Raw genomic sequence first — 25,124 nt, forward strand, 5'->3', positions numbered from 1 at the left:
GAATACTTAAAGATGCAGTCCATTAAATATTGTTGTATTTTTTTTTTACAGGTTTGTTAATGTAAACTTTTTCAAAACGTTATAACTGCTGTTATTGTGAAAATATTGACAAATCCTCCTAGTTGTAAACATAATTACAATTAGAGGGAAGAGAATTGATTTAGATTCTAGACCCATGGGAAGCGATCAGAAATGTATCATGTCGGCAACAATTATCTTCTCTGTTATGTACAACATCCTAAGTCTAGGGATCAAACTGAAAACGTTCAGTACAGGCCAAACATTTTTTGCATTTCATTTTTGCATTTCATTTTTTGCATTTCAAATCATTAGATTGGATCTTCAAAAAGTATATACTGTACCATTTCCATAGACAGGGTGGTTGATTGCGTCATAGACACTTGTGTCGGCTGAATGCAAACAAATAAGCATTAATGTAGTTCTTATTTAATGTTTTATTTAAAACATGGTTTCGATTTAGTTAAAAAACAAAAGACAAACACAAACATACGGACAGACTTGTAGTGTACTTCCAAAACAGACAATCATTGTTTAATGTTTAACTAATTTAAATTCAAATTAGAACCAAAATGTCCTTCTCAGCAGAACTTGTTAGAACATGATTGGTTCAAAGACTGACCGTGTTGCAGTGAGCTGTACACAGCATCAGGAGCCACATTCTGATTGGTCCTCTGGTCTGTAGCTGAGGCCTGATTGGTTCCCTGAGACTGAACGAGTCTGTAATTAAAAGATACATATCTATCAGAAACAAAGTATAAACGAGATGTAATCTCCCAGCAGCCACTAGTGTTAGGTTGGCACAATTTCTTACTTTATCCACTCCAGCCTGGCAATGCCTACTACTACCATGTACAATAATGCCCCACTGATGTTGACTAAATAAATTCTTCATCGTGGACAGCCCTAGACCCCTAGGCGGGTATTTCATGGAGCTCAAGAAGGCTACGGCCTTCGTTGGCCCTTAGTTTCGCCTCATGCCCCCCCCAAAATATGCCCTGGGGCCACAGTGGCCTTAGTGCCCCAGCTTCACTGTCCCAGCTGATTTCACCTTTTCTCCTCTGTGTCTTTCCTGTCAATACATTTTTAGACAACATGTCTTTTGTTAAGTTCTTAACTCCCCTGACTCCCCATCCCAGTCTTCAAACCAGTCCAGTGACTCTAATTGGTCACTACATTATTTTGGGATATAAACAGCTTATTTATTTCACTGAGTTGTACTGTGTTAAATCATCCTTAACCCTTAAATTCAATTCATTATTTCAGTGGACTTGAAATCATTGTTTTATTTGATGGCCTTCCTGCCCATTTGGCCATTGTGAATTGTGTCAAAAAATTACAATACCAAAGACCAAGTGTTCTTGCTCCTAAAAAGATGAAATTCCAGGCCTGCCTAGAACAGAGCGATGTACCTACCTGGCACAACATGGATCTGTAAAAAAAAAAAGAAAGAACAAAATATGTTAAATCAATCCTACAATTTAGGCATTTAGCAGATGCCTAAATGCAGTCCTTTGCTGTTCAGTGCAACAACATACTGTAAGTATACTGTGTTTTCTTTTTAAAGATAATCAATATTCGAGTAGTTCTGACCTTTGAATGTTCTGTATCGATACAGCAGGGGCAGTAAGATGGTCAGTAGAATCACAACAATCAGTCCTACAATCAGCCCCACTACATGTAGAGAACTCTGTTCCACAGGTTTAGACGCTATGATGACTATGAAAATAGCATTGGAAATAGATTAGTAATATTAGCAACTCATTTTAGCATGCAGGCTTGCCTCAACTGCTTCAAGAAATAGTGAATCATTGACTGATATAAGTCCATGTCTTTTATTGTGTCATAGTTTTTTTATTTTGGGGGCGGTGTAGCCGCCCCCTATAAGTGAGTTTTGGACACCGACCAAAAAATGTGTCCATTGTTAATGCAAATCGATACTTTTTTCATATCAGCCAATCACATTACAGCTAGTGTCATCACCACTAACTGTAATGTGATTGGCTGACTTTGCAAATTCAGGACTGTGATTGGCTAGCGAAACACATGACACATGTGCAGCCCTATGAATAGCAGTATGGACTTAAAAAGTCATTTATCCTTTTTTTAAAGTGAGTCATGTTGTGATGACAACATATTTCACTATATTTGAAAGGCTTAAGTGGTTAATTCAAAATGTATTTTGTAAGTTTGGGTTCCAAGAGTCCTTTCCTAGAAATGTAGTGGAGTCAAAAATACAATATTTCTACTGTATTTGAAATGTAGCGGAGTGAAAGTCATGTGCTTAAAAACAACCAAATACTCAAATACCCAATACCCAAATACATTTTCTTAAGTACAGTACTCAAGCAAATGTATACTTTAGTTGCTCTCCACCACTGCATGTACCACAGAATTATGATAATGAGATGTACAAAGTGGTTGTGTCAAGTGCAATATTAGCATATTGTTTAAATACATGGAAAAAACAAAACTGTAAACTCACATCTCACTGCCATCCAGCTCTGTGGTGATTCTTCTCCAGAATATTTACACTTGTAGAAGCCCTCATCAGACTTAGAGACAGCAGGTATGATCATCTCTCCATTGGTTTTATTTTGGACCAGTTCTTCATTTCTGTAGAAGTCCACGTTGGAGAGTGACTCTTCTGTTTTGTGTTTGCATTGAAGAGTCACAGAATGACCCTCAGTCACAGGGTAAACAGGACTCACCAGGAGGACAGAACCATCTGTAAAATAATTTAGAAGATAAAAACAGTCTACATGTTAGGATTCACACTAAGCAAATACAAAAGCATGCTTTTAATGACTGAGTAATTGGACTCACAATATCCAATCACTGTGATGTTGACAGCATTGCTGTACTCTCCCAGTCCAGATTCACACCAGTACACTCCACTGTCACTTGTATATAAGGTTTTGGTCCATGTAGATCCAGTCATTGAAGGTCTAGGTGAAAACTCATTCAGCCGGTCAGTGTAACTCTTCACTTTCCATTCAGTAGAGTTTCCCTCACAGCTCAGTGAGAGAGACTCAGAGCGGAAGTGCTGAGTTTTGTTAGAACTCACTGTGAGAGAAGCTGAAGAATGAACATCTAAAACACAACACAGGATCAGAGGTCAAATTAAGGGCAGTGTTACAACTAAACAGAGAACAGTGGTGGACAAAGTATACATGTTATGACAATAGTGAACTAAATGCAAGAAAAATGAGAACAACATGAGATAATGTGAAGAAAAAAATACAGTGAATCAGTCAGTCTGTTATTCGGTCGATCGGTCGGTCAGTCGGTCCTAAAAACAGAAAAAAGAAGATTAATTTTGAGCCACACTCACCACCAGACCACACAAACTGAGGTTCACTGTTCCTAGTGTAATAAACTGGGTCTCCTCTCCCAGCTTTACACACATATCCTCCTGTGCCTGTAGGATCATGAATGATGTAGGAAGCTTCTACAGTCCCAGTGTGGCTACCAGGTAAGAGCTCATAAGTGTAGGAGTTGTATGATGGTTTAGGAACAGCTCTGTACCAGTAGAACCTCCAGTCTGCAGATTCTTTAACTTCACAACTCAGAGTCACTGAGGCTCCAGGACTCAACCATGGAGGAGACAAACTCAGAACAGACTGGGGTTGATCTGTTGGAAAGAACATTTCTCTGGATTAAAAACATTGTTTGCTGTTTGACATGACATTATGTATAATGTTGCATGATTTCCATGCAAGACCGCTGGAGGCTGCACAAAAGACATGTAATGTACATAAACCTTTCTTTTTCACGTCTACATGTTTTCCTATGACTGTTCTCGTCTCTGCATAATGCAATTTTCTTTCGCTCTGCAGCGACACACAGGCTACACAAGCACAAGCACATGTGCGTGCATGCGTGCACACACACACACACACACACACACACACACACACACACACACACACACACACACGCAACACGTCACATCGCGCTGCGTCGTGTTGTGAGCTTGTTGATCACTAGTAGTATAGAGCCCTGAGGGACTCCGGTCAACCATATACATATTATACTGTATGTCTGGAGGCTGAACAAGGGATGCTGGTCATGTGTTATGTAATACATGTCTTTATATCACTATCTCTATCTACTTTTTATCAGTAGGACCTCCAGACTGAAGATGAAAGTCAAGAGTATATCATAGCCTACCTTTAAAAGACACAGTGATGGGATTGCTGAACTTGGAATCTTGTTGGTCATGCTTGCGTTGACCTCTACACTGGTATTCACCACTGGATGTCTGAGAAGGACTTAAACTGTATTCAGGTTCTTCACTGGACATCTTCACACGGGTATATTTATCCTTCCACCATGTGTACTCCCAGTCAGATGCACTTCCTTCCTGCATCGTACACTTCAGAATAACAGTCTCTCCAATGAAAAACTGAGGCCAGTCAGGTTGTCTGCTGAGAACAGGCACAGCGTCTGTAGAAGTAACACACATAGACATAGTTAAGTTTAGTAATACTTTATTGATCCTTGTGGGGAAATGCATCCTCTGTATTTAACCCATCCTTCTAACTAGTAGGACAGTTAATGGTTAATAGCAGCAACTAGCATCTGGACACCAGCTCCAACTCTAAGGTCACCCTTGGTCAAGAGCAGCTGGCAGAATGTATGTTCCAACATGTAGTAGCTTAGATCATTTTTTTAGGAAGAAACCTGACATGGGGAGAACATGTAAACTCCACACTGTTGCTAGTGATAACCAATTAGCCACTGTGCCACATACGGAAGAACAATGTTTAAATTTAGTTCATGACAGGAGACCCATGGTCATCACTTAATTTATTAAACTCTAATATCGTTGCTGTCCGGCAGGAACCAGCTAACTCAATTTTTCCGCTTTTGCATTTTTTCCCATAAACCAGGGCCATTGAACACCCTTTACGTCTGTGTGTTGATTACTAAATGATTGAACCAATTAAAAGTATTAAAAAGCGCTTTTGACAAAACCAGCTAACTCCATTGGATCCTCAAACTTTCTGCTAAACCAGCTAACTCCACCAAAGGGGGGTGGAGTTAGCTGGTTTAGCTGACTCCACGCTCCACCCCCTTTTGACCTCAAACCTCATTGTGAGCTTGGAGGTCAATTTAGCTGTTCTTATCAATGATGAACAAAACCTCCTAACTCCACTTTCTTTTGTTTTTGTAATTTCCTGAAAAATGAACATTTTTGAGTTAGCTGGTTGCTGCCGGACAGCAGAGATATATTAAGTCTAATGAGTGATACCACAAAATATTCTATGTTTTTCATTTACAACTAAATGCACATTGTAATTACACATATGAAAGCTGAAATCTTACAATAGGTAAAATATTTTCTCTGTACCAATAATAGGTGTATGCAGGAAACTACAATAACCTTTTCATTCTTAAGTTGTTTCATGAGAATCAAGCAAATTATAGTATATAGTTTGTCTATAACTCACCACCAGAGACAGAGATAGAAACTGGGTTGCTGGGATGTGTGTAGTATGATGGGTCTCCTCTCCCTCCTCGACACATGTAGCTTCCACTCTCTGAGACACTGGAGGGCCAGAATGTGTAGGTTGACTGATCTCTCACAGCCAGTGGTTCAGACTGTAGGTTGTCTCTGTACCAGTAGATCTTCCATGAAGCTGTTCTGTCTTCCACAGTACAGGTGAGAGTCACTCTATTGGATGTCAGAACACTTGTTGTGTCTGATATCAGCGTAGTCGTTGGTTTAGCTGTATTTATGACAGAGAAATAGAATAAAACAATGTCACTATTAAGCTTCAGTATTTCTCCAACAGCTAGGATTAAAAAACATCTCAGAAAAAAGGGATATTATTACACAAATAAATTAAAATGTAGGAAAAACTAACAGAAAACCAGATAAAAAATACCCGCCTGACCTTGTGTTAATTATGACTAATAAAGATAAACCTAAACCTAATGGTGATGATGTCATTACAGTATGTGTATAGTGTAATAAATGTATTTCTATCACTAACAGAGCTGACAAGCATTTTTACAATTGAAAGCTGAAATTGTATAATAGCTCAAATACAATAAAATAAATATTGTCTCAACAAATAACAGGTGTGAATATAGGAAGCTGCTTAAACCTTTTCATTGTTCGTTGTTTCATAAGACTGAAACAAATTATAGTATATCGTTACTGTTGAGTCCAACACCGTTCGTTTTTATTACTATTTTAAAAAAATATTAAAAAATATATAGAATAGACGATCTAAAAGCTCACAACGCGTCACATTGCTACACGTTGTGAACTTGATTGAATAGTTTCACTGCTTTTGTGTGACACTCTTGTATAATGATGTAGGGCATTAATTCACGAGAAAACATGAAAAAAGTTGAAATATGGAGATACAAGGATTACACAAAGCGGCTAATCCAATTGCTGCTTATAAATTGCAAATTTCACATTAAAACATGATGTACATTAAAATATACATCATGTATTCACGAACAGTGGCTGAACTCGCTCTGCTTAGTTGGTCATTCAGAACAATACATTTCTAAAGTTAAAAAAAAAACTAAACAAAAACAAATATCACTGTTTGTGAGACTTTTAACACAGAGTGCTGTTCCTTTACAGGCCATCTTGAAATATTTTGGCAAAATTAGAGTATACCGACTTAACAACTACATGACTGGGCATGATATACACTATATAATATGTCTCTAGTAGGAGTTGATATTTCTTTCATTCTACTGTCTGTCTGGAGGCTGAACAATGGATATTATTGATGATGATTATGATGATGATCTCTGATCATGTGTTATGCAATAAATGTCTTTCTATCACAATCTACTCTTTAGCAGTAGGAACTCCAGACTGCAGATCAAAGAGTACACTATAGCCTACCTTTAAAAGACACAGTGATGGGATTGCTGGACTTGGAAACTTGTTGGTCATGCTTGCGTTGACCTCCACACTGGTATTCACCACTGGATGTCTGAGAAGGACTTAAACTGTATCCAGGTTCTTCACTGGACATCATGACAGGGTTATTATCCTTCCACCATGTGTACTTCCAGTCAGAGGCACTTCCTTCCTGCATCGTACACTTCAGAATAACAGTCTCTCCAATGAAAAACTGAGGCCAGTCAGGTTGTCTGCTGAGAACAGGCACAGGTTGTTCTGTAGAAGTAACATACATAGTTAAGTTACTTCATTGATCCTTGTGGGGAAATGCATCCTCTGTATTTAACCCATCCTTCTAACTATTAGGACGGTTAATGGTTAATAGCAGCAACTAAGCAGCATATGGACACCAGGAGTATCCTACTGTAACATGTAGGAGGAAACTCACACTCTTTCTACTAGGCGGCAGTGCTAAGGTAACACATTATTCAGTTGTCATTATTTTAATTATACAACTGAATAGTGTCTCGTATAAATCAAACATATTATAATATATAGTTTGTATATAACTCACCAGAGACAGAGATATGAACATTGTTGCTGTAATGTGTGTAGTAGTTTCCTCTCCCTCCTAGACACTTGTAGTTTCCACTCTCTGAGACACTGGAGGGACTGAATGTGTAGGTTGACTGATCTGTTACAGTCAGTGGTCTGTTGTCTCTGTACCAGTAGAACTTCCATGAAGTTGTACTGTCTTCCACAGTACAGTTGAGGGTCACACTATATGATGTCAGTACACTTGTTCTGTCTGATATCAGCGTAGGCTTTGGTCTATCTGTTATTTATGAGAAATAAAATAAAACTTTGTCATTATTGAGCCTCAGTATTTCTCCAATTTCTCCAAACAGCTAGGATTGAAACACATCTAAACTAGAAAAAGTGCTCCTTGGAGCACAAGTCTCCGCCAGGTCAGGTAGATTATTGTGGCCTCCTGGTGGCGCTATAATAGGCCAATGTGAATAGGGTGGCATTTCTTCCTCGGCCTAGTGGGAATGTGTGTGCAAAATTTCACGAAAATCGCACACTACGTTCACGATTTGAGGAATTTTGTTCAAAACGGACCTATCCTGCAAACTTTGGATGTTTGGATGTTAGCCAAGTAGGATGGAATATGAAATATCGGACACATCCATCTTGATCACATGACTATAGAGATACTGTGTACACATTTTTGGACAGAATCTGAAGCAGTAAGAGCAAAACATGTGTTTTACAAAACTCAGCCTCCTGGTGGCGCTCTAAAAGGCAGATGTGAAAAATGCAGGACAAATGTTTTTCCTTGGCCTCTAGGGAGTGTGCGTGCAAAGTTTCATGCAGATCGGTGCAGTTATAGCTAAAAACGTGAATCGGCCGGTTATAGCGCCACCATGAGGCTGATTTGAACGTTTTCAAGTGGCATTTCTTCCTGAGTATCTACGTGGAAAATTTCACGAAAATCGCATGCTGCGTGCATTATTTGAGGCATTTTGTTCGAAATGAACCAATCTTGCAGACTTTGGAGCCAGTTTTAGACAATCAGGATGGAATATGGAAAATCAGACAGATCCGTGTTGATCACATGGCTATGGAGATAATGGTACCGATTTGCGTGTTTTTTGGACAAAATCTGTGAGAGCAATATCAAAAAATGTGTTTAGCAAAAGTCGGCCTCATTGTGGCGCTATGACGGGCTGATCTGAAAAATGTGGGGCAGAGGTTCTGCTGTGGCATCCAGGGAGTGTGTGTGCGCAGTTTCATAGCGACCGCCGACCGGGTCAACGGTGGCGGAGATTAGCTGGTCGCAGACAGAAGGACGGACACACGGACGGACGGACGGACAGGGGGCAAAACATACTCTCTCGCCATGCCTTTCGGCCTGGCGGAGACAATAAAGTGATATTACACAAGGAAATGAAAACGTAACAAGCCTTCGTCTAGTAAAGAACGACAGACAAACCCCTCTGGCCTTATGTTAACGTACATATAACTAATAAAGTTGAACCTGAACATGATGATGATGATGATGATGATGACATTATGTGTAGTGTAATAAATGTCTTTAGGGGTGATAGTGCTACTTTTAGAAGTGGGGCAGCGCATCTATACCACTTGACTTTTTTCCCTCTACACTAAATCTCACCAAAAATAGCTGATCTACAAGCTCACAATGTGTCGCAGCACCAACGTGTTGTGAGCTTGTAGATCGGCTATTTTTGGCTAATGTTCCCCCCCAAGAATAAGGATGCTGGGGTTCAAGTGGTTAATCAATTGACCAAAGCCCAAATTAAAAAAATAATAATTAATAAAATATTGTCTCTGAACAAATAACAGGTGTTTGTGTATCGTTGCTGTCGGGTGGAGACCTTGTATGTCCAACACCGTTCATTTATAATTATTTTAGAAATGTTTAAAATAGTGAAAATAGATCACAACGTGTTTTTCCCTCTACACAAACAAAAATAGCTCACAACATGTCAGCACTGACGTGTTGTGAGCTTGTAGATTGGCTATTTTTGGCTAATATTCCACCCAGAATATGGATGCTATTGCTAGGGTTGTTAATCAATTGACCAAAACTAAAATCCTATTTTTAGGAGTGAGGGAGCATCGCTCCCCTGTGCTCCCCCTCCACTACATCCGTGTTTCTATACTCTCTCTATCAACTCTTTAGCAGTAAAAACTCCAGACTGCTGATGAAAGTCAAAGACAAGAAGTCCATAAGTCATTATCTCTCAAACAGTATCAAAGCTAAACAGTATTGTATACCATACCTTTAAATGACATGGTTATAGTACTGCTGAACTTGGAAGATTGTTGGTCATTGAGTTGACCTCTACACTTGCATTCACCACTGGATTTCTCATTTTAGCATGTAGGCTTGCCTCAACTGCCTCAAGAAATAGTGAATCATTGACTGATATAAGTCTGGGAGACCACTGTCATGTCTTTTATTGTGTCATCGTTTTTTCTTTTTTCTTATAGTAATTAAGAAATTGATCTTTTAATACTCATTTTAAAGGGTGATTTCCTCCTAGTAAAACGTGTTTTTCCACATTCCTAAAGCACATGTAGCCAGTGGTGGACAAAGTATACTGTATACTCAAGTAAATACTCAAGTATTCAAAAGTACAAATTACAAATACATAAAGTACAGCCACCTCCAGTCCTCACTCAGCCAAGACTGTATATGTCTGCAGACGCTCAGGTAGAGTGAGTGACTATGTCATTCCATTCATGACATTGAATGCCCCGCGAGTGATAGTGCCAGATAGTGAATGGCATGGGCGAATCTAAACACTGGGCGTTAACATGTGAATGAACTTGAACTTGATAGGATCAGTGGGCGTGAGCGGAGGAGGCTCCACTAATCGCCACAAGTTGAATTGTCTCTGAACAAATAACAGGTGTGAATGTAGGAAGCTGCATAAACCTTCTGATTTTTTGTTGTTTCATAGGAATCAAATATATTATAGTATATAGTTTGTATATAACTCACCAGAGACAGAGATAGAAATTGTGTTGCTGTAATGTGTGTAGTATGGTGGGTATCCTCTCCCTCCTCGACACCCGTAGCTTCCACTCTCTGAGACACTGGAGGGACTGAATGTGTAGGTTGACTGATCTGTCACCTTCAGTTGTCTGTTGTCTCTGAGCCAGTAGATCTTCCATGAAGCTGTACTGTTTTCCACAGTACAGGTGAGGGTCACTCTATCTGATGTCAGTACACTTGTTGTGTCTGATTTCAGTGTAGTCTTTGGTGTATCTGTTATTTATGAGAAATAAAATAAAACTGTGTCATTATTGAGCCTCAGTATTTGTCAAATTTCTCCAAACAGCTAGATTGAAACACATCTAAATAAAGTGATATTACACAAAGAAATTAAAACGTGGCAAGCCTTCTTAACTAGTAAAGAATGACAGACAAAATACCTCTGGCCTTATGTTAACCTACATATAACTAATAAAGTTTAACCTGAACATGATGATGAGGATGACATTATGTGTAGTGTAATAAATGTCTTTAGGGGTGATAGTGCTACTTTTAGAAGTGGGGCAGTGCATCTATACCACTTTTTCCCTCTACACTAAATATCTTGGTAGCTGATCCAAAAATAGCTGATCTACAAGCTCACAATGTGTCGCAGCACCGACGTGTTGTGAGCTTGTAGATCGGCTATTTTTGTCTATTGTTCCACCCAGAATACAGTATGGATGCTATTGCTAGGGTTGTTAATAAATTGACCGAAAATCCTATTTTTAGGACTGAGGGAGCATCGCTCCCCTGTGCTACCCCTCCACTACACCTGTGTTTCTATACTCTCTTTATCAATAAAAACTCCAGACAAGAAGTCCATAAGTCGTTATCTCTCACTTACATACAGTATCAAAGCTAAACAGAGTATACCATACCTTTAAATAACATGGTGATGGTATTGCTGGACTTGGAATATTGTTGGTCATCCTTGCGTTGACCTCTACACGTGTATTTACTGAGATTGTCAGAATAACTTGGTATAGTGTATTCAGGTTCTTCACTGGTCATCTTGTCATTACCCTTCCACCATGTGTACTTCCAGTCAGAGGCACTTCTTCCCTGTATCGTACACTTCAGAATAACAGTCTCTCCAATGAAAAACTGGGGCCAGGGAGGTTGTCTGCTGAGAACAGGCACAGGTGCCTCTGTAGAAGTAACACACACATACTTAATTGGTCCTTGCGAGGAAATTCATCCTCTGTATTTAAATCATCCTCTTAACTATTAGGATGGTTGATTAATATCAGCCACTGAGCAGCACCTGGACATAAGCTCCAACTGTAAAGGCCATTTTATTCAAGAGCACTGGCAGGAGTATGTCCCCAATGTAATTATATATTTTGTAGGAGGAAACCAACCCAAATCAGTAGAATATATGAACTCCACACAGAAAAACGAGGCAGCAGTGATAACCATTTAACCACTGTGTGCCGCACATGAACAATGGTTGAATGAAGTTAATGACAATAGACCCATGGACAGATTATGGACCGGGTCAATGGGGTCAGTTTCTAGGGCCCCAAGGGGCCACAAGGCCCATCATCAATTTATTTAAATGTGAATAATTTAAACAAATTTTGACATCACAATATACTGTATACTGTAAATATACTCTCAAATATGTGGGCCACTCAGTCTACAGTAACGTGTGACTAACAGAGTTGACAAGTGTTTTTACAATTAAAAGCTGAAATTGTAGGTAAAATACAGTAAAATAATTATTGTCTGTCTATGAACGAATTACAGGTGTGAATATAGGGCTAGTTGTTTCATAAGAATGTGCATTAAAACTAAATGCAAATTTTAATTACACAACTACACAAATATGGTCTCTGAACACACAGGTGTTTGTGTATATTGTTGCTGTCGGGTGGAAACCTTGTATGTCCAACAGTGTTCATTTTTTATTATTATTTTAGAAATATTTAGAAAACTGAAAATAGATCTACAAGTTCACAACGCGTCGCATCGCAACTCGTTGTGAGCTTGTAGATTGGTTATTTTCACTACTTTTGCACCACACTGATGAAGAAGGGCGTTCATTTATGAAAAAAACATAAAAAGTTCAAATATGGAGATACAAGGTTTCTGCCCAACAGCAATGATGTGGTTTGCGTATAACTCACCAGAGACAGAGATATCAACTGTGTTGCTGTCATATAGGTAGAATGGGTTGTCTCGTCTTATTCCTAGACACCTGTGCCTTCCACTGTTTGAGACACTGGAGGGACTGAATGTGTAGGTTGGTTGATCTGTCACAGCCATTTGATTGTTGTCTCGGTACCAGTAGAACCATGAAGCTGTACTGTCTTCCACAGTACAGGTGAGGGTCACATTATTAGATGTCAGTACACTTGTTGTGTCTGATTTCAGCATAGCCGTTGGTTTAGGTGTGATGAAAGAGAAATAAAACAGTGAGATCACGAAGTAAGACGACAAAGGGGTGAAGTGTCAGTGTTGTGCATCTCATCAAGTACATTAACAAGGTACATTAACAACAACAGCAGATCAACAACTTGAATAGTGGTTAGTAGATAGTTTGCAGGTCTGGTTACGGTGTTATAGTTTGCAGGGTTTTCCATGTTGTTAGCTTGCTAAATATTGCGAGTGCACTGGTATTGTTTTACAAATATGAGGTGCTGTGCTGGTCAATTCAATCCAAATGTGCTTCCTCTTTGATTGGCACCACTGAGAACTGGGTGGGCAGTGGGCACATTGTGGGCCAGAGACACATCACACAGTGTGAGCCAGTGCCCACACATGCCCTTATGTTACTGTATGTACCTTATCTACTGAAAACTGTCCTGAGCCATGGACTAATATAGAAATGTACGGCATCATAGCTGCATTATATTGTTATTATACCATGGCTCTCAACCAATTAAATTGTGTCATTTGACCTAACCTTATAGCCAGCATGTTGAAAATAAGTGTTTATGGTTTGTTTATGTTATTGATGAGAGAATGCATTCTTTAAAAAAAAAATAAGGTCAAACAAATACACATACATGTAGATGTGTGACTGGTGTGAATATGACCTTGGCAGAGTGAATTAAGAGAATAGAAAGAAAATCATTCTTCACCTTGATGTCCATTGACGTTGAAGACACTCCGCCCTGAAAAACAAGATTGGAGTTCATTTCATGAAGTGGTGGGCAACATCCTCTTTATTTATGATTGACGCTGCACTGCAACATTCTAGAGAGAAGTGGTGAAGGTTTACACACAACCTGTTGATGTGCCATGGCTCATACGTAGACGTGCATGCTGCTGAAAGTAGCTGCCAATGACCTCATAGTTGATAATTGTTAGGCCTATTGTTTCATAAGTGTAATTAATATCGTCACTCAGGAAACAGGTAACCGTACATTCACAAGCCCTCAGTATCAGTCTGACAAATACTAGGAGATAATGTTCCAGTCTTTAGACTTGGCAGTGAGATTCTGTAGTATGTATTAATTACAAAACAGCTGTGAGAATGAGTGAGTGAGTGAGTGAGTATGCAGTGAGACCACAACATTGAATGACAGGAAGACACATCTCTGTACAACCAGAGTGCTGTGCATTTCATCACTTTGTGAAACACATAAAAAACTCTCTACAAATGTTATTTATTCTGAGTCGGATTTATGGTCATTTTATGTTATGTTGTTGATGAGGGGATGCTTTGTTTTATAACTAAGTACTAGTTGTTTATAAAAATAATAAAAAATACGGGAATGTTATTTTGTTTACTTACAATGTGTATTCCTTTTGAAAGTAAGGCTAAACAAATAGACATAGATATGTGACAGGTGGAAATATGATGATGACTGAGTATAAAGAGAATACAGTAGATAGAAAATCAATCTTCACCTTGACTATGTCCATAGGAGAAGAAGCCACTCAGCACTGAAAAACATATGAGACAATAGCAAGTTAAGGATAAATCTGCATTTTTCTTCAGGCATAATTACACTTGACCAAAATAGACAGGATTGCTGAGCAATATTGCTCAGGTGTTGAAAATTCACAGCAATGCATCTTTCACCTCAAGCAGCTGCAGAAGTTGCATGGGGCCCAAGATACTACAACCTTTAACCTGACTGATTTAGTTTCAGCCCATATGTCCCCTCTCCCACAAAAGGCCTTGCCTTTTGCCAGGCTACAATTGTGATTCTTACAAATCTGTTCTTAATTGTCTTGCCTGGTTAGATAAAGGTAAAAATATCCACAGTAGCACCACTGAGAGCATACTGACTGGATACATCACTGCATGGGAACTGCTCTGCCCTCAACCACTAAGCATTAAGCATTTTTAACACAAATCCTCTCTTCTGCGTGTCCCTGGCACAAATACAAATCAGTTTGGGGGTCCTTGACATAAACAAGGTTTGCCCTAAAACACTCTAGCCCACTTTAACCCAGGTTTTGTTTGGCCGGAGGTAAAATCAGCAGGAAGTACCCTAACCACCATGGACTGTTTCAGCTGGCATGACATAATAGGTGAACCTTCAAACAAATAGCAGATCTACAAGCTCAGCAAATGCAGCGCAATGTGGCATGTTGTGAGCTTGTAAGACTGCTATTTTTTGGAAAAGATATTGATGTGCAGGGAAAAAAGGAGGGGACCAAGCATAGGCCCCTGGGGGACCCCACTTAACAAAGTATATAGTATTGATTCTCAAAGTGGGGTCCAGGGACACCCAGGGGTCCTTGAGGGGGTTCCACGTAGTCCCCAGCAAAATCACAGTTTTAAGCCCTATTTTATTTTTCTGCTGCTTTTAAAAAATGTGGAAACATTTTGACAAATCTTCTCTCATGGGGTCCCTGGCACTAAATCTTTACAAATGGAGGTGCCGTGGCCTAATGCATATCAATTTGGGGGAAAGTAATTAAAGGGATATTTCACTTTCAAAAAAACTTTTGGTCATTTTATGGTCTACTCAGGCTTTAGTGAGCCCTCCAGACCGTTTTTAAGTTGCTTTATTCAGTATTTAGATATTTGATATTCATTTTACCAGCCACGCCCCCTTCCTATACAAACCCATTATAACTTAAAACTAAAATTTTAATCTGTTTAACCATCAAAAACACCCGTCCTTGGTTCTGGTGACTCACCCTGCCCTCCTAATGCGTGAGGGGGCCGTGTTTTTTTGATTACTTTTTTCATTTATTTTTAATAATTTTTTTGGGAAAATGAAAAAATTAAATACAAAAAATATATATTAAAAATAAATGAAAAAAGTAATAAAAAAAACACGGCCCCCTCACGCATTAGGGGGGCAGGGTGAGTCACCAGAACCAAGGACGGGTGTTTTTGATGGTTAAACAGATAAAAAATTGAGTTTTAAGTTATAATGGGTTTGTATAGGAAGGGGGCGTGGCTGGTAAAATGAATATCAAATATCTAAATACTGAATAAAGCAACTTAAAAACGGTCTGGAGGGCTCACTAAAGCCTGAGTAGACTATAAAATGACCAAACGTTTTTTTGAAAGTGAAATATCCCTTTAAGTACATTTACTTAAATACTGTACTTAAATACAATTTTGAGGCATTTGTACTTTACTTAACTATTTCCAATTTCCAATACTTTTACTTCTACTCCACTAGGCAAATATTATACTTTTACTCCACTACAATTATTTGAAAACATTAGTTACTATACTTCTCAAAGAAATGTAGGGAACACTTTGATCCCTTAATTATTTTGAGTTTTCATGAACTGTGTACATACTGCTAACAAAAACTGCTCAAAAGAATGAAGGGATCACAGTGTTCCCTTAATTATTTTGAGCAGTAGTTACTTTGCAGATTTTGATTATTATTACAAAACATTAGAGTACATTACCCACTTCAGCCCTATATACATTTCGTCCATTTGAAAATAGCCGATCTACAAAATCGCGATGCGACGCATTGTGAGCTTGTAGATCGGCTATTTTCAAAAGATTTTTATACATTTGAAAACTTCTGAAATTCTGCATAATGACTACTTTTACTTTTGTACTTTAAGTATATTTTGATGCCAATACTTTTGTACTTTTACTCAAGTAAATTATGAATTCCGGACTTTTACTTGTAACAGAGTAAGTAAGTAAGTACTGTAAGTAAGTAAATTGCATTTATATAGCACTTCTCACAGAGAAAACTCACAAAGTGCTTAGCATACCGACAAATGTAACAAAAAACAGCAGCAAAACAGTACAATATAATGCAAAAACAGAGGACATATTACAAGGAAGAAATAAAAAAGAAAATCAAAGATATTCCGCAAAAGCATGACCAAACAGAAAGGTTTTCAAGTGTTTCTTAAAGATGCCCACAGACGCTGCAGCTCTCAGTGCCTGTGGTAGAGCATTCCAGAGTCTGGGAGCAACAGCCTGAAAGGCTCTGTCACCCCTGGTTATGTAGTTGGTTCGGGGGATGACCAACAGACCCTGGTCGGCTGACCTTAGGGTCCTGCTCGGCACATATCGTTCTAGCAGGTCGGTTAAATATGCTGGTGCTTGACCATGCAAAGCTCTATATGTAAGTACAAGGACCTTGAATTTAACCCTGAAGGCAACGGGAAGCCAATGGAGGGAGGCCAGGATTGGAGTGATGTGACACGTTCGCCTGGGCCTGGTTAACAGTCTGGCAGCAGCATTTTGGATTAATTGGAGGCGGTCTATGGATGCTTTACTGAGACATGTGAAAAGTGAGTTGCAATAGTCCAGACGAGAGTATACAAAGGCATGAATAATCATTTCTAACTCATTGTGTGAGACAATAGACCTTAGCTTAACAATGTTCCTGAGGTGGAAAAAGCAAGTGCGGGTCACAGACTTTATGTGTGTGTCGAGATGCATGGCTTGATCAAAAATGACACCAAGGTTCCTAATGTTAGGGCGCACGTTAGTTTTGAGAGACCCAATGCAATCAGCCACCCGAGGGGCCATGCTGTCGGACGCAACAATGAGCACCTCCGTTTTGGCTTCATTGAGCTGAAGGAAATGATTAGCCAACCAGTCCTTAATGGCAGACATACACTTCTGCAAAAGATTAAAATTTAAATTAAAATCATCAAGACTGTCCGGGTTAAAAGAAAAATAAAGCTGGATGTCGTCAGCATAGAAGTGGTATGAAATGTTTTTAAAACTGTCAATAATATGACCAAGTGGAAGCATATAAAGTGCAAAAAGAATCGGGCCAAGAACCGAACCCTGGGGCACGCCGCTGGAGAGAGGGACAATTTCTGACATGTGAGGGCCTACAGCTACTGAAAAACATCTATCCGAGAGGTAAGAGGTGAAAGAGTACTTTTACATTGCAGTATTGATACTTGTACTTAAGTAAAACATTTGAGTACTTTTTCCATCACTGCTTGACATGAAAATGTTTGACAAACACAGGAATTAGGTGGTTAATGGTAAAGATTGTAAAACAATTTGCAATAATATTCTGATATCCAACACGTTTTGCAGCGTTTAGGTAGCTGCGTATAATCATCATTTGCTAATGCTTAAATAAATAAAGAAAAAATGAAACATTGTGGTATACTAGTAGATGCTATGGTGTCTCTGTATAGTTACATAATCACTGTTGTAATGGTCTACTATTTTGGTTGTTGTTGTTATTAATACTACATCAAAATAGTCTGGAAGTGATACATCTACAGCAAGGCCAAAACATTGTTCAAGATCCTACATTAAATTAATTGACATGCTTTTACTGTATTAAACCTCAGCAGCTTAACTTTAACATAATGATGTTGTACAGCATTCCTTCATTGCGATGGTTCAAAAACGAGTCCAACAGACCAATAGTAATAATATATACTCACAGAGGAGTACGTAGAGCAGAATGGGCCCCATCCTCTGCTGTGATGAACGGCTCTGCTCTACCTCTTCTGAATAACTTTTCTGTACTACCTATACACGGTGAACTAATAGATACTGCTGTCTGAAAAAGAGAAATATAAGGGACAGAGAGGGGAAGTCGTCTGGGGGGGTAGAGTTAGACTGTGTGAGAAAGATGTTACACTTTCATCATGCCATGTAATGAGCTCAGTGTATATTTATTTCTAAATTCTTTAGTAAATTCAGTTCTGCTCTTCCTTCCTCTCTATTGGAAGAGAGGCTGAGACAAAGTTCTGGGCTCATTTATTGCAGGTCTAAATAGATTTAGTTTTATTATGCATGGTTAATATAAAAATGAAAATAAACAGATTGATTGATTGAATACTTTAGTCAGAAATGTAAACAGCACGAGGCACATTCAGACATTAAGGCTAAAAGGATAACACAAAAAAGTCCTGGGGACTTGTTTCCAGTGTGGTCCTATGGTAGGCCTATGTGATGGTAAAATCCAAAGTGCCATTTCACCATGATGGAGAGCAGATTTTGCCTGCTGTATTCTTAGCCATTCACATCCTACAGTGTCCTTTGACTCTGCCAGGGTCATCTCTCCAGTCTCACTTGTGCAGTGGATCCCAACATTTTGCCTTGGAGAGCCCTTCTTAATCTGACAAATGCTTAGACCCCCCACACATATGTGCGTGCTCGCACACACCACGCACGCACTAGATACGTATAGGTCTCCTATGAGGAATAGCAAAAAAACTCAACTCATCATGATGCAACATGTTGCATTTTGGCAACTTTTCTGTGTTTTGTACACAGAAAAGTGTACTTTTTGAACATTTTTGAAAAAACATTTCTATTTTTGCCAATATAACGGATATGCCCAAATAGGGATGACAGGTTGAAAGTGGTCGTGGATGAAAGCAAGTAATGCTTTTGTGCAACGCGTTTAGCCCAGGTTGTGAGTCACTGCTTTAGTGCATTTGAACTCTGTGAGTAGCAGGGCTATACTGCTCTGCTCTGTAACTGAACAACACCTGACCTCTTTCACCACCACACTTCCATTTCAACTCTTGTGAAGGTGACCACCAGATTTCTAAACAGCTTCCACCGGGCTACCATCAGACTGCTGAACAAGGCCTGAACATATGGATTCATTTACCATGTGGATTTTACCTGTGGAGTCTACCTTAGAAAACACTTAGACTAGAGGATTTACCATGTGTTTTTTTTTTACCTGTGGATTTTACCTTACTACTTTCTAACTTGCTCCTTATAGGTACTACTTTGTTATGCTATATGTACTATAAATGTAAACATTTTTTTAAATCTGGACCTATAGGCTGTTTCCTCCTATGTTCTGCTCCATGCTGTCGCTATCTCTGCCCTCTCTTCTGAAAACAGTGAATGATGGAGCTAAAAGCAAAACAAATATCTCATACCTATAAACCTGTGATTTGACAGTAAAGTCTGATTCTGATGTCATACATGGTTTTGTGGCCATATGAGGCAAAGTAGTAACCCAAACTGCATGAACCAGATTTCCAGCTTGCCGGGCAGCGTACATGGGTTCACTTTCTCAACGTCTCGGCCCGGGGACCACCAGGGGTCCAAATGGACCCTTACGAGTCACTCTGAGTGTGTAAAATACAAATGGATTGCATTTGTTCACTCAAGTTAGATAAACACCAATTTTACAGTGCAGATTGGAGTCCCGCAGAGATTTAAAAAGAAAGTATCAAATGGGGGTCCTTGAAATGGAAATGGTTGAGAATCACTGGCTTTGGTTGATGAGTTCTTGCCTAAGCTCATGTGTCTGGTCAGAGTCAGGTTTTCAGTTTTGACTCATACCATCTTCCCAGGCATCCCATGTGCTTACATGGAGGATGTGAGGGAATACAGAGGAGGTGAAAATGTTTGTTTAAAATAACATGCTTGTTTGTCACACTCATCAAAAAAGTTTTGATGAGTTTTTTTTTCAAGCACATTGAATTTACATATGAAATGTAATATTATGGATCAAATTGATTTGATTTGGCCACTGGATAACTCCCTCACTATATATTTGGGTACAAAATTAAATTAATGCATACAGCCTAAATTTTTTACCAGCGGTTTCCAGTTCACTCTACCCGGCCACTCTACTCCTGAGCCACTGCCACCCCAGGTACCCAGTACACCTTATCATAGTACAGGGAGGCCAGACTATGATGACAGTACTATGACATCATTTTGATGACATAAGGGGTTACAGAGATTTGTGGATTTATTGATCGTCGAAATTTCTCAAGATATGCATGGGGACATGGACAGACACGTCACACGCATACAGAGATTTTGTGCATTATACTGTAGATAAATGTTACTTTTAAGCTGGGATTCTAAATTGACCAGTAGATGGCAATGAAGTGCTACATAAAATGAAAGGCACCCGGTAAGATATTTGTGAAAATGACAGCTGTGCAATCAAGAAAAGTGATACAAGTACCAGGTGTTGCCAGATCTTCTTCTTCTTATTATTATATATTATATTGTTATTATTGTTGTCATTATATTTTTTATGTAATTATGCCCTTATTGCTCTTGCCCCAAGGTACTTGTCTACTTTGCCTGTTCATAACATGTGCCTCTGTATGTGGGGGCTTTTTGGTTCAGAGTCTGAAATTCAGGGTCAGGCTCTATACTGTAAGTTGGCCAAGGGGCCCCCCCCATGACATTTAGGCCCCTGCATGGGCCCATTCGGGGATCCAGCTCTTATTGGAAGTCAATGCAAAGGGTTGTGGGACAGCAGAACGCTGTTGCATGTGTGGTATTGTCTGATATAGTCTGGTATTTCTTGTTTAAACTCTATGAGGTCACAGCATAAAGGTGAAGCATGTACATAATACACAGTGATACTGCAGATACTCAAAATATTGAATCATTTTGAATATTTTTGTAAAATGTTCTAAAATAGCAAAAGTAGCAGATCTACAAGCTAGTAGATTGGCCATTAGTGCCATTTGCATGTGAAACACTGGGGCCTAACCCCATTTGGAACCTCTCCCTCCGCTGTATAGCTCCGAGATGAGGTCCCACAGGATCGAATACCGGCAGATGACGACACCGGCGAATATTGGCCAATATTGTTGATTCTTCCCTTTTTCCGCACATCGTATCGAAAAACTAAAAGTATTCCCCCCTGCTCTCAGATGTTGGGTTACTTCAGTTTGTTTTATACCAAAAAAACAATTAAGGCTTAACTTCGTTACTTCGTGTCCTACAATAGAGCTTTAGGAGGCTCAGCAAAGACACCAGAGGTTGGAACACATTAACAATTCATTTCAATAACAATAAAATTCAATAAAAAACACGCGCACACAAAACAAATAATACCATGGGACAACAAATGAGAAGGTCCTAATTGACACACATATTTGAACCCCCCAGTATGCTATCAAGAGCAGTTAAATGAACCCACACCACACCAAAAGGAGAGAATTCCCTCATTACTAGTAAGTACCGTACCACTACTCCTAATAATGGCCAGACATGACATCCAAAAGAGAGGAGCAATAATCTACTCAGTAGGTTAAAATGTTACAAAATAAAATGAATGAATCTCAATTTCAAAGAAAAACATCCCATAATAATGCTCAAATATCCGATAATATCAATGTAAAAACAATCAAACATCTCAATGTAAAAACATCCCATAATAATGTACAAACATCCCATAATATCAATGTAAAAGCATCCCATAATCTCAAGGTAAAAGCATCCCATAATAATGTAAGAACATCCCATCATCTCAATGTAAAAACATCCCAAAATGTGAATGTAAAAACATCCCAAAACCTTAATGTAAAACATTCCATAACCTCAATGTAAAAACATCCCATAATACAGACAGACAGACAGACAGACAGACAGACAGACAGACAGACAGACAGACAGACAGACAGACAGACAGACACACAGATAAAAACAAACATTCTTACCACAGGGTGGCAGAGTGGAGCTCACCTTGGCAGAAACTGCAGAAGGGAGACTAACTAACTAGTCGGTTCTAATAAAGTTGTTTTTATCTGCTCTGTAAAGCGACTTTGAGTACCTAGAAAAGTGCTATATAAATTGTATGTATTATTATTATTAAGGCAAAATACGTACATCTTTCTCACCACCCTGAACCTAGATCAGTTTTCAGCCTTTTGCATACAACAAATATAGCCTATACATATACAGTATACAAATAATAATAAATACAATCTGTAGAGCATGAACCATGCCACACTTAGTCGTGGACTGTAAAGATGGTCTGTTTGTATGCCATTAAATGGGGTCCTTCCTAACTTTCTCTCTCAAAGAAACTGCTGATCTAATGTGACTGAATTGGTCTAAAAACAACTTACTTTGCCTCAGAATGTCTGAGTACCGTCCTGTCAATAGGGGCTGCCGTTATGTGAGATAAAATGGGATCAAATCTGTATTAATTATAAAATGTATATCATATACTAAAATTGCCTAGCGGGGGGGTGGACCGACTGCAGACCGTGGATCTCAGACCGTGGTCACAAACATTACATCTGGACCTGCGAGGCGCACGCCGCGCACCGTTGCTCCGATATGCACCAATCTTGGCACAAACACTGTTCAGGAGTCTGCCATCAGAATAGTAATAACAGGGGCCACGTCACGGGCCCCCCGGGGCCCACAGGCACACCGTTGCTCCAATTCTCACTAAACTTGGCACAAACGCTGTTCAGGGGTCTGCCATGAAAATAGTCACACCAAAAAAGCTAAATATCACACATATGGGGCACTGTCTACAGCAATGTTTAACACTTCAAATGGCCATTGCTCTGATCAGCGCAACATATGGGCTTGATTTGAAGGTTGCATATAAGGCCTACAGTATATAAAATTGTGCTTTGTGAAAATGGGAATACATTTCCCTTCTTCCATGATGTTTTCCCTTTACCACATTTTCCTGACATCTTCATTTACCATCCTGGAACAAAACAACAGCATAGACTTTAGAAACTCAAACAGACACACTGACTGTTACTGACATTGCAGTCTGGTATTTCTTAAGCATGTACAAAATACACAGTGATTCTGCAGATGCTCAAAATGTGTTACATTTCACCAAATGCAGTTTCAGAATGAGCCAAAGTCATTTTTTACTCTCATAATAATGACATAAAATATGAAAACATGCTTATGCATTCACATCATTAAAGCACATCTTATTTGCAGCCAGTCAGCTCCTCTCCCTTGGGTTACACACATATGAGCACACAATATGTGTAGGCCTTCAGTATTGTACTTTAATGCCTTTAGAATGTTTGAGTCCTGCATCTTCCACCAAAAGTTGTATGAACAATTCCACAGCAGATACATTGGCTGTTTTTAGCAACGTCACAACTAAACTGGATCAATTGGAGTTTAGATCCCTTAACCTGGAGGGGTGGTGGAGTTGTAACCACAGACGATGGCATAATGGAGGGGTGATGTAACACTTAATGACAAAGCTGTTGATCAAAGTGGGTCTTGATGAAATTGGTAAGTGCAGCATTAGCTCTGTAGCTGTTATAGAAGAGGACAGAATCTTACCAAGAGATGTTCCTGGTTCTCTGGTTCCGGAGCTGGTGATTCAGAGAAAGGAAAAAAGTACACAGAAAATTCAAATGGTAGCAGTGAGTAATGATCAGTTGTGCATTTGAATTCACTCATTCACTGTATGATGATTATCGGTCAGATTTCTTTTGGGGATTATGCATTTTGGGGGAATGAATTGTCACTGTATGTTGCAGGTGGATCTCCCTACCTTTCTTATTCTTGGTTTTGTTATCCTGGGCGTATGTCACATCTGGTTCTCCTGCTCCTTCTACAACACAACACACAAGAGCATCTAGCATTCTTTATGCAACACCTGCAGAACTGTTAGTGATCACCTGAATAATTCTGTTTAATTCCCAATACAGTTCAGCTTCTTTCCAATATACAGTAATATACAGTGTTTCTTCTGAATCTCTGTTGTCTTTGTTTTGCTTGAACCACTGCCTTTTATTTGTAGCCATTATTTCCTGCCATTGTTTTTTTTGCCATTGCTCTATTGTTGCCATTGCTCTAATGTTTTTTTATTGCTCTGTGTTTTGTTTTTTTGTCTTTCTTTCTCTGTAAAGCACTTTGAGCTGCATTTATGTCATGAAAGGTGCTATATGAATGAAGTTATATTAATATTATTATTGAATATTTGTCATATACACACATTGCCTGAGATCCGTTGTCATAACAGGATACTTTAAAACCAAAGACAACGTGACACTCCATGGCTTTGGAAATGTTATTTGATGATTTGTTCTCTGAAAAGAACATAATAATAATCAGAAATGCTAAATCCTTCGTTTCAAGCTATGAACTAGGAACCTGTCTGACTCAAAGTAAGTTGAAACCATCTTAGTTATCTTGATATCAGAATCATGCATTGGGTTTTCTCAAGTAGGCACACAAAAAGAGACGTCTAAATTCAAAGGAGGGGCTAAAACAGGAAACTACAGTATTCAGAAATGTAAAAATATAACTGCATTGCAGAACAAATGCAAAGACATGAGGGCGGTCCTTCACATTGGGACGGTGATATGATTTGTTTTCAAAGCCAAATGCTGTTTCTGGTTTGACCTCAGAATCAACTGTATCTTCCGTTTTCTCTGGAGCTGGTGATTCAGTGAACGGAAAACAGTACGCAGAAAATGAAAATGTTAGCAGAATCATTCTGATTTCTCAACTTAAGCCTTTAACCACACATGGCTGTCTCTTCGGGACTAGTGGTATTTTATCATTAT

At 39.0% G+C, this 25,124-nt stretch overlaps 2 protein-coding genes and 1 long non-coding RNA gene across 3 annotated transcripts in view; all 3 read right to left on the reverse strand.

The window, feature by feature from the left end:
* The window catches only part of LOC311059548 (uncharacterized protein), a gene marked incomplete at both ends in the record, with an annotated part of 37,804 nt that extends 24,956 nt beyond the window's left edge, over positions 1–12,848 (reverse strand). The window contains 7 exons of the mRNA XM_084077560.1: positions 4,192–4,467; positions 5,475–5,753; positions 6,899–7,174; positions 7,473–7,652; positions 10,434–10,700; positions 11,348–11,617; positions 12,599–12,848. Of these exons, the coding sequence (XP_083933686.1) occupies positions 4,192–4,467; positions 5,475–5,753; positions 6,899–7,174; positions 7,473–7,652; positions 10,434–10,700; positions 11,348–11,617; positions 12,599–12,848 (1,798 nt within the window). The remainder of the gene's footprint in view (positions 1–4,191; positions 4,468–5,474; positions 5,754–6,898; positions 7,175–7,472; positions 7,653–10,433; positions 10,701–11,347; positions 11,618–12,598) is intronic.
* LOC311059636 (uncharacterized protein) overlaps positions 1–25,124 on the reverse strand; it is a 164,712-nt gene that overhangs the window by 123,993 nt on the left and 15,595 nt on the right. The gene's annotated exons all lie outside the window — the stretch shown is intronic.
* Positions 21,603–24,265, reverse strand: LOC311060619. Its single transcript, XR_014602290.1, has 3 exons — positions 24,107–24,265; positions 23,893–23,924; positions 21,603–23,287 (listed from the first exon to the last, which is right to left on the reverse strand). It is a non-coding gene; the product is annotated as an uncharacterized lncRNA (long non-coding RNA).

This window comes from Gymnoscopelus microlampas (assembly GCF_963454915.1).
Source record: "Gymnoscopelus microlampas genome assembly, chromosome: 14".
In the NCBI taxonomy this organism is placed as follows: Eukaryota; Metazoa; Chordata; class Actinopteri; order Myctophiformes; family Myctophidae; genus Gymnoscopelus; species Gymnoscopelus microlampas.